This window comes from Mustela nigripes, chromosome 2 (genome assembly GCF_022355385.1).
Source record: "Mustela nigripes isolate SB6536 chromosome 2, MUSNIG.SB6536, whole genome shotgun sequence".
NCBI classification, from domain to species: domain Eukaryota; kingdom Metazoa; phylum Chordata; class Mammalia; order Carnivora; family Mustelidae; genus Mustela; species Mustela nigripes.
The window spans coordinates 163939543-163953239 of NC_081558.1; the positions used below are offsets into that span (position 1 = coordinate 163939543).

General features: G+C 38.4%; 1 protein-coding gene across 1 annotated transcript in view; it reads left to right on the forward strand.

Moving 5' to 3' along the window:
* Positions 1–13697, forward strand: part of MYH15 (myosin heavy chain 15) — a 150042-nt gene that overhangs the window by 69869 nt on the left and 66476 nt on the right. The window contains 8 exon segments of the mRNA XM_059388137.1: positions 1802–1944; positions 1947–2056; positions 6203–6291; positions 6293–6443; positions 7382–7558; positions 9250–9290; positions 9292–9393; positions 12518–12608. Coding sequence (XP_059244120.1) covers positions 1802–1944; positions 1947–2056; positions 6203–6291; positions 6293–6443; positions 7382–7558; positions 9250–9290; positions 9292–9393; positions 12518–12608 — 904 coding nt within the window.

A 13697-nucleotide genomic window follows, 5' to 3' on the forward strand; every position in this document is an offset into this window, starting at 1 on the left:
TCGCATCTGTGTTCATCAAGGATATCGGTCTATAGCTCTCTTTTTTGATAGATTTTTAAAAATGTTAAACCCAATTTGTTTTTGAACTTTTTCATACATTGATGGGTTTAGTTACAGTATTATCATAAGGATTTTTGCAACATTGTTTGTGAAAAGGTTGGTAATTTTTTTGTCCTACATTATCAGACTTTGGATCAAGATGACCTTACCCTTATAAAACAAGTGGGGAATGTCTCCTCTTTTCAAAACATGAAACAATTTATTTTGATTATCTGTTCCTTCAATGGTTGGTAAAATTTGCTTGTAAAACCATGTAGATCTGGTGATGGGATTTTTTTGATAGATTTTACAAATTTGATTCCATTTATTTAACAGTTGTAGTATATTGAGGTTTTCCTTTCTTCTTGAATCAGTTTAGAAGAGTTTCTTTAAAAAAATTGTACATTTCTTTTAAATTTTCCAATTTGCTAGATTATGACTTTAATCTCTATCATATCTATAAATATATTTCTAAAGCATAATCCTAGATTACTATTAGAATATTATTTTTTCTAGTATTGTTTATTTGTGCCTTCTGTCCTTTTTCTTAATCATTGTTGTCAGATGTTTATTTAGATTAATAAATCATCTTATTTTATTTTTTATTCTAGTTTATTAGTTTCTGATCTAATCTTTATTCTTTCCTTCTTTCCACTTGCTTTGGGCTTATTACTAATTCACAACTTTTTAATGTGTCTAATCAGCTGGTTAATTCTTACATTGACTGTTTGATTTAAATGACTATATTTTCCAATATTAGATATTTTATTTGGTCCTCTTTCAAATCTTTCTGCCCTTTTATTATAATGGCTCATTTCTTTTTTGTTTTTTCAGGTCTTCCCTCTATGCCTTTAAGAATTTTTAACAATTATTTTATCGTCCCTACCAGATTGTTCAATTATTTGAAATTCTTGGGGGGTTAATCAAACTTTTTATTATAGTTGCTCACCCTCACTAATGGGTGATTTTTTTTTCTATATGTGTTTTGTAATTTTGAAGAGGTAAGCTCATCTTTAAAGGGACTTTAAGAGAATCTCTAGTGCTTGATTTAGGGTACTTTCTTCAGTGCACATTTGCATTTTCTCTTCCCAAAAGCCCAAAGAGTATTTATTGCCAGCGTAAAAAATGATGATGCTAAATTCTTACATACATCTGCACTGATCAGATAGTATAGTTTAAACCTCAGACATTTCAGTGGTCCTGATCCATGATAAAAACAAAAAATTCCTGGAGTAGAATTTTTGCTCTACCCTGAGGCCAGAGCAAATCAGATATACTTTTCTTTGACATCACTTTGTGCCAGTGGTGAATTTTTAAATTTTTTCTTTTCATGAAGGGTGATGTTCTCTGAAAGTCTCAGCCTGTCTCTTTATCCATATGGATGTAAAAATATAAATCCCTACAATACCAAGACTGGATCCTTCCTTCCATGAAGATGGCCAAGCTATCCACACACTGACTTTTCATTAGGGTTTATTTGCTCCCTCTTTCTCTGTTACCCTCTTTCCAGCTCAGCTCTCATTGCAAGGATGTTTGCAGTGGGAATATTTTGGGGGCATCTAGCCCACAATATTGCAAGCTCCAGAAGTCCCTCATAGGGCTTTTGCCAAAATCAAGTGAGAGCCCAGATGTAGAAGGGATTTGAAGATAAATGAGAAACTTTAATGACTCCTCAAAAGGTATGCTTCTTAAGGATCTTAATTGGGAAAATGGCTCTCCCATTGTCTGGGTTCACTTGTTTTTCTTTTCTCTCTTGATTTAGGGAAACCCTTCTTGTGATCCAGTGGAACCTAAGAGTTTTCATGGCTGTGAAGACTTGGTCCTGGATGAGACTCTTCTTCAAGATCAAGCCTCTAGTTGAAGCTGCTGGAATGGGAGAGGAGATAGCTGCTCTGAAGGAAGAGTGTGTGAACTGCAAAAAACCCTGGAGAACTCGGGATCTCAGAGGGAAGATCTGAAAGCCAAACAGTTCTCCTTCGTCAGGGAAAAGAATGACCTGCTTCTTCAGCTGCAGGCGGTGAGTGGCCCCGTCATTTGTTCTCCACATCAAGTTTTTAATTAGAGTCCCTTGTTTTGCAGGCAGTGTTCACTTGAGAAAAATGAGGCATGTGCTTTTCAAATACTATAGCATTTCAGCAGACACAATGGAAACACTTAAGGAGACACCCTGTTTCCTAGTGAGCTGAATTCATCGGCAGGATGTCTTTGAAAAGGGGACAAACTCTTAGATGGGCTTTAAGTATATAAAAGCACCACAATCTATCCTGGGAACCAAGGAGCTCTGGGTCTTAATTTAAATTTTGTGTGATCCATTAGCAAATCAAAAGACAGGATTTAGTAGATTCTGAGAAAAACTTTACTGAAATCTTCAGGATTATTGCAGTTTGCTTCTAGTTGTTTTCCTGATTTTTGGTTTCTCCACTTCCCCTACCCCAGTCCAAATCAACTTCATTAATCAGTTCAATTCTTAAAAGAGCAGCTCTCAACATTGGCTTTGCCTCAAACTTATTGGTGAAGCATTAAAAAATAGAAAGGTGTCTAGACCCCACTGTCAGATATTTTGATTAAGCAGGCCTTACGTCATTCAAATAATCTATATGGGTGATTCTGATATCCAGTTAGGATTGAGAACCATTGTCTTAAACAACATCGTGTTGCTTCTCTGATGAATACGTTTCCAATCCTGCAAAATGTGCATTATAGCCTCCAGACCCATGGCCTTGACACCTGAGCCTCCATCTCCACTCTGATACCCGGGTGCCATTACTCACTTCCTTACACATTCCTCCTTTCTGGGCACCAGCACTGCTGTTATCCCTAAACACCCCAAAGGCAGTGATGAGGTTTTCTCCATTATTATTATATTCTCCACCCCACTTAATACAGTGCTAAGCTAAAAAAATACTGGGTTCTAATATGACTATATACAATTTGTACAATACAATTATAGAACATTTTTTCCTGATTTTTGAACTTACAGAAAACAGAGAAAATTTAATAATTTTAGACTGATCCACGTTATCCTTTTCTTTGGTCCTCTGCTATTCATTAGTTTTCCAAGAGACCATATTTGGCAGAAGAATTTCATCCAGACCTGTATTTCTTTCTTTCTTTCTTTTTAAAAAGATTTTATTTATTTATTTGACAGAGAGAGAGCGAGTGCGCACAAGCAGGGGAGTGGCAGAGGGAGAGGGAGAAACAAGCGCCCTACTCACCAGGGAGCCCAATGTCGGGGCTCGATCCCAGGACCCTAGGATCAGGACCTGAACTGAAGGCAGACGCTTAAACAACTGAGTCACTCAGGGACCTCCAGACCCATATTTCTGATACAATTTAACATAACATTGGTTCTAGAATTTCTAGTGTATTTCAGCCTGATCTAGGTCACACTTTTTTGAAATACGAATTCCTGGGCCCCACTCCAAATCTTCTTTAAATTCATACTGCGAAAATCATCATTTGCAAAACCATGTTTTGTGTGTCTCGGGGGAGAAGCAGCTTCAGGTGAGACCTGGCCTCCCAGTTTTCATCATTCTTCCTGTCAACAGAGAGAGTGGCCAGTGCTACCTAGGCTAACATGGGAGATAGAAATGGACCCAAAGCATGCAGGGGGTGGCAGGTAAAAGCCTAGGGTACACAATAAGGGATCAAGATGGGGAACATGGGAAGCCTCTGGGGGCAAACTCAGGTAGGCTGAGAAGAGTTCAAATTGTAACTGAGACTTTAAAAGTTGACAGAGCTATGACATATTGTATTATTTATTTTTAATGGACACAGCTATATACAGCAGGGATCAAGGGAACAAAGATTCTTTTCAAATCGTTCATTTATTCAAAATACCAGCAGAACTGAGTGAATGAACCCGTTCTGATTAATGTTATTAACTACCATCAGGGAAGGGATATATTCCCACTGTTAACCTGCCACATCATTGCTCAGCTGGCCCCCAAATCCTGCTGTCATGTTTAATGAAGGGATCAATGATGGTCAATTGGACTGTCTTCTTCATTCAGTGATGGTGACGGGTCCAGGACACAGACTGAATGGAATAGAGCAAATAAGCATTCTGCTTGTCAACCTGGTGTGAGCCAAGATCAAATGTTCCCATTATTTCCCCAACATTGAAAGCTTCTCTGATCTGCATGGACCCCTCCTGCTTTGATGTTCTTGTTTGTTTTAATTTATCCCTTTTCTTTTGGTCCTCAGTGATGTTGGAGTTTTACTCTTCTGTGCTTTCCCCATCTGTGTCTTTCTGAGCCCCATTTGTTGGGCAGATGGCCATCCTTAAAAGTTAGCCAGAAATCAATGGCCTAGAATTTGGCCTTTTACTTCTATTTTTTCCTCAAATTTTTACTTAAATTCTAGTGAAGATATAGTGTAATATTGGTTTCAAGAACAGAATTTAGTGCTTTGTCACTTACATATAACACCCACTACTCAACACAACTAGTGCCTTTCTTAATACCCATCACCCATCTAGCCCATCCCCATCCACCTCCCTCCAGTAACCCTCAACTATTCTCATTGTTTAGAGTCTTTTATGGTTTGCTTCCCTCTCTCCTTTTTTTCTTCCTCTGTATTCATTTATTTTGCCTCTAAAATTTCACATATGAGTGAAATCATATTGTTTTTGTCATTCTCTAACTTATTTCACTTAACATTAAACTCTCTAGCTCCATCCATGTAATTGCAAATGGCAAGATTCCTTTTTGATGGCTGAGTAGTATTCCATTATATACATACACACTGCATCTTCTTTATCCATTCATCAGTCGATGGACATTTGAGTCCTTTCCATAATTTGGCTATTGTTAATAATGCTGCTATAAACATCAGGGTACATATGCTCCTTCAAATCTATGTTTTTGTATCCTTTTTGTAAATACCTAGTAGCGCAATTGCTGGATTGTAGGGTAGTTCTGTTTTTAACTCTTTGGGGACATTCCATGCTGTTTCTCAGAGTGGCTGCACCAGTTGGCATTGCCAAACAACTTAAGCCAGGTAAATAGTTAATCAATTGCTGGAGGCACCTGGCTGGCTCAGTTGGTTAAGCGGCCAGCTCTTGATTTTGGCTCAGGTCATGATCTCAGGATCCCAGGATTGAACCCTGCATCTGGCTCTGTGCTCAATGGGGAGTCTGCTTGAAGATTCTTAATCTCTTTCTCTCTCCCCCCGCTCAAATACTCTCTTTTTCTCTCAACTAACTAAATAAAAAAATCTTAAAAAAAAAATAAATTTCCCAGAGGAGCATATTGCAAAGTATAGGTGAAGAGGTCTAGAGATGGAAGATGGAGATGCAGGTGAAGTTATGTTGCAGTGAGACCTACAGTAATTAAGAACTTGCTCACAAGGAAGGAGTTTTATTTAGTCTCTGACAAACACATTAGAGAGGTTCAAAGTTACAAAACATGTTTTATAGCAAAAAGGCAAATGACTTCTTCATTTTTTACTTGACCTATAACATAGGGAGTGTGGATCAATCAATGGAGAATTGGAGGTAAGACATTTGAAAGGATGATAGGAAAGACTATTTTATACTCAGTGTTTAATTTGTGGAACTCACCACTGGCAGAATCATTGAGGAAAAGATTTTCATTGGAAATAATAATGGGCTCTAGTTAATAACTTGCAAGTGAAATGTATAAATTCTAAATTCAGCCTGTAAATAAAAAATACACAATTTTATTTGTTGAAGTTATATTAAACAAGTGCACTAGGGCACTTATAATAGTATTATGAATATTTTAGTGTCTGAGGAGGCACTGCTTTCTTAAAAGACGTTATTCTGAGCAAGGCATCAACCCCAAACTCTTTGCCATGTGGAGGCTTCCAGAAGCTGTGAATTAAGCAGTAAGCCACTGATTTTTGGAGGCATGTTAGCTCCTTTAGGCCACCAGGATTCTATTAAGTGCTTTAGAAGAGGTAATCTAATCTACTGAATGGCCCCAAAGATCAAAAGCACCTCCTAGCACAAGCAACTCCTCCACTTCTCAACAATAGGATCAGGGAACGGGGAATTTTATTTCACCTGCTGAGGAAAGGCAGGTGAAAGTGCTGGTCACAGGGCAGGCAATTATCTCTTTGCTGTGCGTTAAACAGCGTTTTCGTCTAGCTGATAAATTATTTCCAGCTTTTGGCAACAATTTTCTCCTCATCATGGCAGAAGCAAGAGACCCTAGCAAAGGTTGAAGAGCGGTGTGAGTCGCTGATTAAATCCAAGATCCCGCTGGAGGCCAGAGTGAAGGTGCCGTCTGCGGGTGGAGGAAGAAGAGGAGATAAATTCTGAGCTGACTGCCGGGGGGCGGAAGCTCGAAGATGAATGTTCCAAGTTGAAGAAAGAAATTGATGACCTGGAAACAATGTTGGTGAAGTCACAGAAGGAGAAGCATGCTACGGAGCACAAGGTACTTTTTTGATAATGTCAGGGAGACCTGGATGCCCGATTCCCACCCCCCATCAGGTTCTAGTACCAGGCTTGCTGGGTTCACATGGAGGAACCCGTGGCCTGAACTTGACAGCAGTCCCAGTCAAAACTGGCATAAAACAAGGGGTCCAGTGAACTGTGGTGTCCCGATTCAAATTTCCAATTCAAATTTCCGGAACCCCGCTTTATTTTCCAAGTGAAACATCTTCACTTGTTTCAGTCTTATGACATCTGAAATCTCATAGAACAGCATGATTTCATTGGGCCTCTGAGTAGCCTTTTTTGGAAGGAGAGCAAACATGATGGGGTTTACTGAAAGGTGATTTGGGATGTGTCTGAATGCCCACCTCTGTCATTAATTTGAAGTTCGACCTTGAAGATGTCATGTTAATTCCAGCGAAGGATTTTGACATTCTGTTCATTTCAGTTGAGGGTTTTCGCCGGCGCTCTGTGTATGGATTGAAACTAGCTGAGGAGTCTGTTTCCAACCTCTGATAAACAAATGGTCTCTGGAATGACACTGTAATTTTGGCAGACAATTAAGTAGCAATTCTTGTGCCATTGGTTCCCTTGCATAAAAAGCATGTGGGCCTGATAGAGCCAGCTTCCATTTTTGCATATCTGAACAGCTGGAACTCTTCTTTCATTGCCACTCTCAGGATCTGAGACACAACAGGATTGCTGTGTGCCCCCTGAGCACTCAGAAAATTACCTTGAGTCGTGTTCTTGCTGTATAATCATAGGACGCTCGGAAACCTGGCCATCGAATGAGGAACCTGATACTTGCTTAGCCAGAATACCCGCTACCCTAAGTCTGGGTGTGTACTGGGAAAGAGACAAGACGGCCCGTGGCCCGTAGCATTTGCCCACCCTGTCTGCGGAAACACTAATGCTGCTGTCACCATTGTCTTCCCACAGGTCAAGGACCTGACTGAGGAAGGGGAGTCTCTAAATGAGGAGATCAGCAAACTGAACAGAGTGGCCAAGGTCATGCAGGAGGCCCATCAGCAGACGCTGGATGACCTGGTCACAGAGGGGGAGAAACTCAGCAGCTTGAGCACAGCCAAGTTGAAATTGGAATGGCAAGTAGATGAGGTAGGAAGCGTTGTGTCTCGCTAGTTAGCCGTCTGCATGTATACAGGCCTCTGATTTTTACTTAGTTTATCTTGACAGTTTGGGGAAAACTTAGTCGTGTGGCTTGTATCTTTAATATCGAAAAACAGAGGTTTATTTGTTCCTTGATAAAACTGAACCACTACAATCTAAGAGAATTCCCAGCTTGTAATCTGTCAGTTTTTAAATGCAACCTTTCCACAAGCCTGGGCAGTGGGAGGCAAACATTGAGAGGATTTGTAGGGCTATCCCTGTCAGTGACAGACTTTTCCCCATAGCTCCCCGAGAACCTGGTGTTTTGCCCAACAGGTAGGCTGGTTCTCTATTTGACACTAGTATTGAAAGATTAGTTTAAGGCCCTGTGTGTTTCCAGGGATGTGCTGAGGGTTTATTTAGAATTGAAAGATATGTAAATCACCAGCCGTGTTCAACCTGTGCTTTGGGAAAACGCTTGTAAGACTCTAAAGATGGTTGTCCCTGTTCTGCCTCCAAACACCCTGTGACTTAAAGATGTTTCAAACCACTCTTCATGGTCACATCACCATTCTCTCTTCCCCTTCTCAGCTGGCAGAGCAGAGGCATTCACTCTCTTATTAGTTCCAAAAGCTTGGCCTTTATAAAATTGCTGACAGAGGTGGTCTGGTTTTTTATTTGAATTATTTGCTTCTTTTCCCTCATGCCTTTCTATCAGTTTCCTCTATTACCTGTTAGTTGTCTCAATTCTCTTTCTATTTCCACTGATTGTGTGTCTCACAAAGCCTCAGTATGAGGATTTACTGTGTGTGTGTGTGTGTGTGCGTGTTCTCTCTCTCTCACTCGCTCTTTCGCACTCTCTCTCTCTCTCTCTCTCACACACACACACATACACACACACACACGCACTCACTCACTTGTTCTCCCCTGGAGTTCATCTACTTTCAGGTTTTTACATACTCATTCCAGAAATTCTCCTTCCTCCTCCTATTTGAATTTCATATATTTTGCTGGTTACAGGAAACCGCTCCTATTGCTGAAAAGTAACCATTTCAATATATCCATGAACAAATAGCCATATTGTGACTGTTATCTAGCCTCCTGCCGAACCAGCCACGATATTGTTGACAGTGCTAATCCAGCAAGACTGGAATGTTCTGAGCCCCTGGTGTGGTACCCGAACAGGACATGATGTTTGACGTAATGTTATGGACTAGAAGATGGAACCAGGACAGATGCCTCATAGTCACAGATGATTGTGTGGAGACAGACCTGCTTGGTGTTGCTCCAGGGAGCTGAGCTTAGACTCACGGGAAGAATTTAGAGAGAATATTTTGACTTCTTCTGAAGAAGCTCTCCTGAGTCAATGGACTTATCCACCCATGAAATGAGCTGCCGTGTGAAGTGGGTTTCCCATCAGGGAGGAACAATGAAATAAGGGCTCCCTGGTTCTTTATTATTGGCTCCTTTCTGAGGACAGAGCTCCTGTTCCTTAATCTCCAAAGTTGTCTTTCATCACTGTGATTTCTAGATTTTTCGTTGTCTTACTGATGCATGCAATTTTTATTTTAAAATAGCTACACAACTGGGCACCATTTACATAATCTGTGCTTTGTATTTTTCTTTCTTTTTCCAGAACACATCTAGTGAAGTATAAACTTTACCAATTTATTTGGCTAAATAATGCCTCCTTTTGTCAGCTGGAGGGTGCCCTACAGCAGGAGAGGAGAGCAAGAATGAACTGAGAGGGAAAAGAGCAAACTGGAGGGGATTTGAAGCTGCAGGTGCGTGAGTATGCAGCGCCTGGAGAGCGGCCAGCTGCAGTTGGCGGAGAAGCTGAGCAAGTAAGCCACCTTGCTGTTGACGCAACATCCGGGAAGGCCTTGTATTGGGAGGACCAGCTCTCTCATGTCATTGATCCCTGTGGCTCCAGGGTCAGATGTCTTAAGATTTGAAGGGGAAGATAACAAGCCTAGGAGATGATGGTTATTATTATCTTTTTTTGCTGGACTTTATTATTTGGTTGTAAAAAGAGAGTGAAGGCATAATCATGAAGAATGTGACTGAGAAGGTGTCTGACTGGCAGGTGGGAAATAATGGTGTAAGGCATGTGAGATGTGAATTATTGGAATTTGAGGTTACAAGTCGAAAAATTTAAAGGGCTCACTTCTTTTACCTCTGATGAGACCAATGGCATAAAAAGTAAATGATAATGATAATAATAATAACAATAAAACAAAAATCAATAAAACAAAACAAAACAAAGCCCTAATGTGAAGTTCAATATAGGCCTCTGATCGCTTTAAAAAAGATGGCCAGATATTACCCCATTGTTATTTATATAGCTTTTCTATCAAGTAATTTACCATAGAAATATTAAATCTTAAAATTTAAAGCAAAACATAACAATGAGAATTAGGGGAATTTTCGGCTCCCATGATCTCTGGGCAAGATGCCGCCTCAGTTTAGTTTCACTGCTCAGGGAAATGGACTTTCTCTCTTGTCTCTTGTCTCTTCCCCTGCTTAGCTAAACTTAATTCTAACCATTAGGGATTTTCAAGGTATTGGGAATAGATCAGATAAAAGGGGGAAGCAGTGAGGCCTAAGAGAAAGGCAGGGCCAGGATAAAGCTGGGAGCACATTGATCACTGGGTTTACAGGGAAGAAGAGAAGAGAGTCAAGTGAGAAGCTGTAAGTTTCTGGTTTTTCTGTCTGTGTGTTTGAGTTGCCATGATACATGCTCATGTTCAGACTTGATTAATATTCTAAGAAGCTACTGGACTTGATAGGTGTTTGAAAAAGAAGAAATATGTCAATATGCCATCCTATATATGTGTGGAACGTAGAAACCATGATAGAGGTCCCTGAGCATTCAATTTTAAGACAATGTTTCAGCTCAGCAAAGTGAAAATGATGCTTGTAGGCCCTAAGTCAAAGAGCTCTGGCATTGTAGAAATCCACGTTTTTAGAAAGGTACAACCTTAACTATAAAACTATTCCTCTAAATGGACTTATTATCTATAAAATAATGTGTGATAAAGGTGGCATTTCAAATTAGTGATGACTGGATAGAGTATTTAATAAATGGTGCTGAGATTATTAGCTATTCATTTTCTGAGATGAAAATTAAATTTCTACCTTGCACTATTCCCACATGCAAACTCCAGTTGCATTAAAGAATTCAATGTGAAAAAAAGGCTATGAGGCTGCTAGACTGTGCAACATTATTCACAATAGCTAAGACCTAGAAGCAACCTAACTGTCCACTGATGGATAAACGGATAAAGAAAATGTGGCATATACATATAATGGAATATTATTCAGCCTTTAAAAAGAAGGAAACTTTGCTGCAGGTGACACCCTGGATAAACTGGGAGGAGACTATGCTAAGTGGAATAGGGAATCACAGAAGAATTAAGACTTCATGATCCTATTTATATGAGGCACCTAAAATAGTCAAACCTGTAGAAACAGATTAGAATGGTGAGTGTTAGAGGCTGGAGGGAGTGGAAAATAGGGATGTTATTTAACATGTGGGAAGTTTCAGTTATGCAAGATGACTGAGTTCTAGAAATCCGCTGTACAACAATGTGCTTAGTTAGCATTGCTCTATTGCGCACTTAAATACTTGTTAAGAGGGTAAATCTCATGTTAAATGTTCTTACCACAATAAAGACGACAAAAGTCCTTCAAAGACAACATAGGTGATAAGTCTTAAGGAAAATGGCAGGTTACATTTTCTTGAATAAGTGACAAAGGCAAAGGCAGACAAAGGATATTTTGTTACATCTAATGATAGCAAATATTTAAACATTGTCATGGCAAAATCCAACACAAATAAAATCAGAACAAGTTATATAACGTGGGAGACATATTTACAGCAGGAATCAGAAAATAAGAATACTAAAAGGAAATCTATAGTTCAATAATTATGTGAACAGCCTAGCAGACAAATGATTAAAGATACCACCAGGTAGTTTATTTGGCTTATTGGCCATTTTTGAATCTCGTAGTTGACAATGTGCTGCCTCAGTGTTAAACAGCATTAAAAAGAAAGTCATTCTACCATGGAACACCACCTCAAAAACTAATGATGTATTATTGTATGGTGGTTAACATAACATAATTTTAAAAAATAGCCAAAAAAAAAAAAAAACCAGAAAGTCATTCTAATCTCTCTCAGACTGGGAAAAATTTAGAAGTATGCTACTATTAAGTGTAAATGTGGAATAATCTCACACTGCTATTCCAGGGCAAAGGGGTGGATTACTTTTTTTTTTTTTTTTTTTTTTTTTTTTTTTTTTTTAGGAAAAAGAAATGTCTTTTATTTTTTCATTTATTTGGGTTCCATATTTTTAAGCACACACTTGGACTTGATCCAGCGATTCCCTGGTCTGTATCCACTCTAAGGAAACACTCACATGTGCACAAGGGGGCATGGATACGAACAGTGTTATCTACAAAAGGAAAATATTGGGGAAAACTTAAGGGCTTATTAATAGGGAAATGGATAAATGACAGCATGTCTCAATCATGGAATAGTACATCCCAGTTAATTTTTAAAAATGAAATCATTTATCTGTGGGCCAACATGGAAAAACCTCCAATTGTTATTGGGTTAAAAGTAAGTTATGGAACTATAAATACAAACTTGTATCATATTGTACTTTTCACAGTAAAGAAAATGAAACTCTTTCTACCAATATATAAACACAAACATATGTCAATACTTAGAAAAATGTCTGGAAGGACTCACACCAAACTGATAATGGTGTTTACCTCTAGGGAAGGAACAAAGATTGGGTGTGATAGCCAAGGAGATTTCAGATATAGATATAATAGTTGAATTTTTACAATGAGAATGATTTCATATGTCATTACTATAATTTTAAATATGATTTTTAAAAAATATTTAAGCTAAATGTTATCACTCTAAACAATTCTATTTGATACATTTTTACCTAACAGGAAAGAACTAGAAATGAATCAGATGAATTTAAAGGTGGAGAAGGAGAAAGGCCTGGTGGCTCAGCTTCAGAACACGGTTAAGGAACTTCAGGTAATCATCTGTCAAATACCTATGTGTGGCTATATGTAGATTCATGGGTGGTAATTGGTACTTCAGTAACAAATACTTTGCTCGGGTATCCATACCTTTAGCCAACTATGGACAGAAGCTGAAAAGAGCAGTGGTTAAGAAGGTAAACTGTGGCATTCGCCAGCTGGCTGATTTAGGAAAATTACCCTTGAAGCTTAGATTTTCTTATCATAATAAAAACATAGATAATTTGTTGCATATTTACGGTGAACCAAACATTGTGCTAAAATTCGAGGCATTTATTTTTTTCAGTTATTAATCTTCCTGACAACCTTTGAGCTAATATTATTAACAGCAACAGTACTTTTAAGTGGTAAGCATAAAGCCTTATTCATGGTAAGCATTCAGGGTTAGCAATTTAATTTTCTATAATGATTAGTCTTCGTGATTAGAAGGCAATTCTATTTCTGTGCTGAAAATCTGTTTTATATCTACCTGTAGTCTCAACACATTATTTGATAATGGGAAGCTTTTTATAAATTTTAGACCATGTAGTTGTTTTATACTATTTGACCATGTTACAGAGTAATATAGGTATGTATGGACATATGCATATACCTACACACATGTATGGATAACTCCTTACATATGCTGAATGCATATACATCTGTATGATAGATGTTTTTCCTTTGGAGCTAAATATTTATCTCAGTAATGTAGCCATTACTCAAAATAATTTTGAGTCTCTTTCTGATAATTATTTTCTGAGACATTTTTGAACCAAGTAAGAAATTCAGTCTCCCTGATTTATAGGCATGATTTCAAACACAATATTAATCTCCAAGCGATTATCTATCATATTCACTGGCTTGTCTTCAAATGATACTTGACTTTATCCAAAATAAAAAGACCCAGAAGTTTCAATTTATCCAAAAGATAAATTCTCTTCCCTTGATGATTTAAAACAAAACAAAACAAAACCAAAAACAAGCTCTAAAGATTATTTCTGAGGAAACATTTCAGAAATGTTTGGTTTAATGATAGTATTGTTTGGGACAAAGTTATTGGATCCCAAAATAACTTGTTGGAAGGGGAACGTGTTTACTTGGG